This window comes from Bombus terrestris, chromosome 10 (assembly GCF_910591885.1).
Source record: "Bombus terrestris chromosome 10, iyBomTerr1.2, whole genome shotgun sequence".
Taxonomy (NCBI): Eukaryota; Metazoa; Arthropoda; class Insecta; order Hymenoptera; family Apidae; genus Bombus; species Bombus terrestris.
The window spans coordinates 15,366,715-15,371,795 of record NC_063278.1 but is presented as its reverse complement, the minus strand read 5'-3'; the positions used below and the strand labels follow the sequence as shown (position 1 = coordinate 15,371,795).

Sequence of the window (5,081 nt, the reverse complement as noted above, 5' to 3'; positions counted from 1 at the left end):
CTTTGCCCCCCCCCCCCCTTAGATCGTGTTTTCTCAAACAGAAAATATTGGAAGCGTACTCGTTGGCAAAACAGTTCACGGATAGTTCGTCCTCTGCTTGTTATTTGTTACAATACCGTTAACAAATAAATTCATGAAACATAGTGGTATCGCATAAATTGAAAATAAAAGCTTTGCGTATACTTGGGAGTTGAACTTTGGCTATTATACGTGTGTTATATATATATAATACACAATTATATGTACATATATAGAAGATTGCTTAGAATTTGGAGCTTAATAACATATCTCAAAATCATTGACATTAAAGAAGGTGAACCTTACTTGAACGATGAAACGTTTGATCAAATAATGTTCTTCGTTCGATACTAAAGGAAATTGAGAAGAAACATCGAAAATTCGTTAATAAAACGAATTTCTTTGTTTCTGTGAGATAATAAACTTGATATACGTATTGGTTTTTAAAATCAATCTATCTAACCAATGGGCACACTTTTAACAAGGGTGATGGAACATACCAAAAATCTTTCAAGATGGTCTTGGCAACGGAAGAGTCGAAAATATGACAATTATAAATGAAAAATTCTAATATTTTACAGCTGACAACGATAAAGAACTCCAGATATTCTCCTAATTAATTTACAACAAATTCGCGTATATGATCGATAGCTGACGTCATTGTGCCCCACAGCCCTTGTAAAACGATAAGAATTTCCTGGAAAAACTTGTAGCCACGAAATGAAAAAGATGATAAAACTTCTAACAAGAGTACTGAGACGAGCAACTTTGTACTTACCCCTTCGGAGTAGGGAACGTGATTAAACGTCCGCGAGTTCGAAACTTTTGTAAATCACTGGCACGGCCGCTGCTTATGGTGGGAATGTAATAGATATAAGTACAGAGCGCGTGAGCGAACTAAAAACGCGATATAGGGGTAAAGAGAGAGACCGTTCCGTCCTTCTCTAATGCCCGCGTACTTGTACCGGAAATATGTAACAACGGTAAACGAGCGCCGTCAGTGTCCATTAATGTGCATGCCTGATTAAACAAGGACAGGAAATGCCTATATACAGCCTTCTCTTTCTATTTCCATGTCGCATCCATCTTTCTATACAGTAGACAGGACTCGACTATTCCATCATTATATTCGCACCCTGCTTATGTGTGAACCAACATCGCCATGACAACAAATCGTTCGTCTCCTGTTTGATGCTCAGTTTTCAACGGAGTTGAAGGGAAACTTTATAAGAGAAAGGAAGTGACGGATTGTCTCAAAGTAATAAACGAAAATTCTCGTAACTATCGAAAAACGATAGTCAATACAAGGATATCATTATCACATTTAAAACTATCACTATGAACGGTGATTTATCGCTGCAAGGTACCACAAATAAGATATCTCATAATTTGCGAAAAGAGGTAAGGAATATTCTAGATTTTAGACTTTGGAACTTCCATGACAGTCATGAGTGTGTTTTGTCATTGATTTGCCATATTGCGTTTTTCACAATTGTTGTTCATTTTTTGTGATATTTTACACTCGCACATAGTATCTATGATTTTTTCTTTCGATAATTCTTATAATTATTGTCAATAATTAATTATTTATAACCATTTACGCTGTATTATATATCATTCAGATTTATCTTTGCACGTATCAAGATAGTAGATAACAAAATTATGTGTAACAAATTGATTAAACTCGCAATGTAACAGAAAATTGCATGAAAATCTTTATATTATTAATAATTATTGTTAATAATAAAAAAAAAATAAATGTCGCATTAGGAGGAGAGTCGTACTTCGGAACGTAATCGGAACATATTGTACCTTATATGTGATTATTTGGAACGCAATGGGTGAGTACATTGCAATTTAGATATCTTCTTAGTTGCAATTTTTTCGAATAATATCGGTGACCAATCGAAATAGAAATTAGTGCGGAAAGAGGGGAAGGAACCAAAATTTGAAAATCGACATCGGTAACTCAGTAGTTATAGAATAACTCAATCGATAACGTAGATTAACTAGTTATAAATGAAAATATATATAAATTCAAACTTTAAAAATTAGAAATTAAAAAGCAGAAGGCAAAATATTATCGCCGAGGATTTATATAATAATAAATAGACAGTACATTCTTTTTGTCTGTCTTACCTAGAAATAAAACAGTTAATTGATGATTATCGTATAGTGTGTACTCATAGCATAAAATTTGTTCAATGAATTAAAAATTATATTTTTTAGATATGTAGACATTAGCGATGTATTAATCCGGGAAGCTCGTCTACCTCGGAAATATCGAGTCTGCGACAACGTCGATTTGGAAATTATTCTTACAGAATATGAAAATTATTACAAGATGAAATTCCAAAAATATCCTATATTGTGCAAGAAAATAACTGAAAAGGAAATAAAGACGAGGGAAATGACAAATGCGAACAAAGTGTAAGAATTTAAATTATTTAACACTATTCAACGTTCTCAACGTATTCAACGTATCGATTACAATATCATTCAATCTTCGAAGAAGTAGTAAAACGTGTCAAATCTGTTAGCAAAGAAACGAGAAGTGAGTCTGTGAAAGGGAGGAATGTACAACAGAAGATGACGGGTGACGCTACGGATGATATTAATCTCGCAATGACAGTGACACCAATTTTCGCCAATGAAAGCGATGGAGCTTCATCAGAAGAGCTATTTAACGTCTCAATGGAACAATCCACGCAATCAAAGATATCGAAACGGGCTCGGAAGCTTTATATAGACAATCCGGAATTGCGGAAGATTGCTGAAGACATTTCATGCGTAAGTTATTTTCGATTAATATACGTATTGTAAAGCTTTTTAAAAATAAAATACCTATCGATAAACAATCCACTGTATATCAATGACGCAGGGATTTCAGTAAAGCTTTAAATAACGAATTACATAACACTTACGGAAATTAATACGGAGATTATGCGCCATTTCATCTTTGTATTGTCGCAGGAAATCATACTGACAAAATTAAATGTATATTGGGACAACATTGTAGGCCTAGAGGAATGTAAATCTGCTATTAAGGAGGCCATTGTGTATCCCCTTAAGTACCCTATCTTTTTTAATGGCCCATTTTCTCCTTGGAAAGGTATTCTGCTATACGGACCACCTGGTACAGGTAAGATACTCGTATTTCTTTCATTCCCGTACATGTTTACAATCAATTACGAAATAGGGAAGACGATGTTGGCGAAGGCAGTCGCAACAGAATGCCAATGCACCTTTTTTAACATAACGGCCAGCTCATTGGTGAGCAAATGGAGAGGCGATTCCGAGAAGTATATCCGTGTAAGTTGATTTCCTTTGTCTATGAAGAAGAGATTCTAGGTTTAAAAAGATTTGTTTTTATTTGTCGTCATTCATATATAAATAGAATAGTTGTTTGGGAAACGAAATGATATTACGTTCGTGATGAAACAATGAATTTAAGGAATTTTGAATATAATATTTAATAAATAATAAATACATTTGTTAAACTGAACAGGTTTTATTTGAACTTGCCTATAATTATTCGCCTACAATTATTTTTATCGACGAGATTGACTGGATAGGCACAAATAAAGGAGTAAACTGTACATTGTCTGAACCTGCAAAGAGATTCAGATCAGAACTTCTTTCTAGATTGGATGGATTAGTATCTAACGAAAATTCTAATGTAGTTCTTTTGGCTGCAACTAATTGCCCTTGGTATGTATATCACGCTATTTCAATGTTTTCTAAGTAGAAAATATCTTAATATCATAATTATTCATTATCTTAATCTTAATTATTGTGTTGTTCGGAATATTCCTTCGTTATTATTAATATAACAGAACAATAATATTTATTGTAAATATATTATTAGGGACATTGATGCAGCTTTACAGAGACGCCTCGAAAAGAAAATATACGTATCATTACCAAATGAAGTTACTCGACTCGATATGTTCAAATTATACCTTAGCAACCAGTTATTAGAGAATATGGATATTGTAAACCACATAATAAAATCTACTGAAAAATATTCTTGCGCGGATATAAAATTGCTTTGTAAGCAAGCATGGCTGCTAGAAATAAGTCCAATGTGGGAAAAACTTGAAAAAAAAGAAACATCTGTTACGACTTTGAAATATGAATTAAAGAATTATGAAATAATAGCAAAATTGTTAAAAACAATGTCACCTACAGTCACGGATGTGGATAGATATAAAGCGTGGAATAAATATGTATGCCATAAGAACATATTTTAAAAAATATAAATGGTTATCATAATATATATCATTAATATAATTATCGTTCGAAAAATTGTTCATGTGCGTGCATGTATGTGTGCGCACGGGCTATAAACAAGTTTGAAATATTCGTTCTACATATATACGTGGTATACATATTCCCTTATAATATATAATATGTGTAATCTGAGTGGTAATATATCCACGTATTACATATGTGTTAGTGTATTTTATCGATAATCTGTCTTTTATTTCCTCTTATCTTATTAACGCATGTATGGGCGCGTATATGCGCCGGGCGAAAGCTATGGGTGTAGACTCAGAACACATATATGCGTTTTTTGCAAGTATTCCGCATGGCCTAAGGACAGATATACGCGTTTGTCGATTTTTCCGATCAAGTAGAAGTAATACTATTACATTTATGTGAGATAAATATGAATGTATTCCTTAGTAACGGCAGTAAGCAAATGCCAATAATGTCTCGTTATAATTGTCTACCTGTTTCGAGGACAGTCGCATCTAATTATCGAGAAGAAAATGTGTTGTTTGTGTGAAAAATAAGAGAATGCAGAAAATGCGATGTCGGATTATGTATCGATAATTGTCTTGAAATTTTTCTCATACAACTGAATTATTAGCCAAATTCTGTTGTAAATTCTAAATGTTTATTGTAAATTTCAATGTTTAAAATAAATAATCAATACTAAAAAATAACGCTCTTGAATTATTTAATCTCGTGCAAAAGAATTACTATAACTTATTTCGCTTTGCGCTTTCAATAGTCAATCAACAGAGTTCAGTCTAACGAAGAAGTTCCCTCCTACG

General features: G+C 33.0%; 1 protein-coding gene across 1 annotated transcript; it reads left to right on the top strand.

Annotated features, from left to right (window-relative positions):
• The first annotated feature begins 1,356 nt into the window (after positions 1-1,356).
• Positions 1,357-4,970, top strand: LOC125385814 (katanin p60 ATPase-containing subunit A-like 2). The gene is made up of 7 exons (XM_048409458.1): positions 1,357-1,419; positions 2,267-2,448; positions 2,559-2,808; positions 2,992-3,160; positions 3,218-3,330; positions 3,527-3,729; positions 3,887-4,970. The coding sequence occupies exons 1-7, from the start codon at positions 1,357-1,359 to the stop codon at positions 4,269-4,271; spliced, it is 1,365 nt and encodes a 454-aa protein (XP_048265415.1). The 3' UTR covers positions 4,272-4,970.
• Positions 4,971-5,081: the final 111 nt, after the last annotated feature.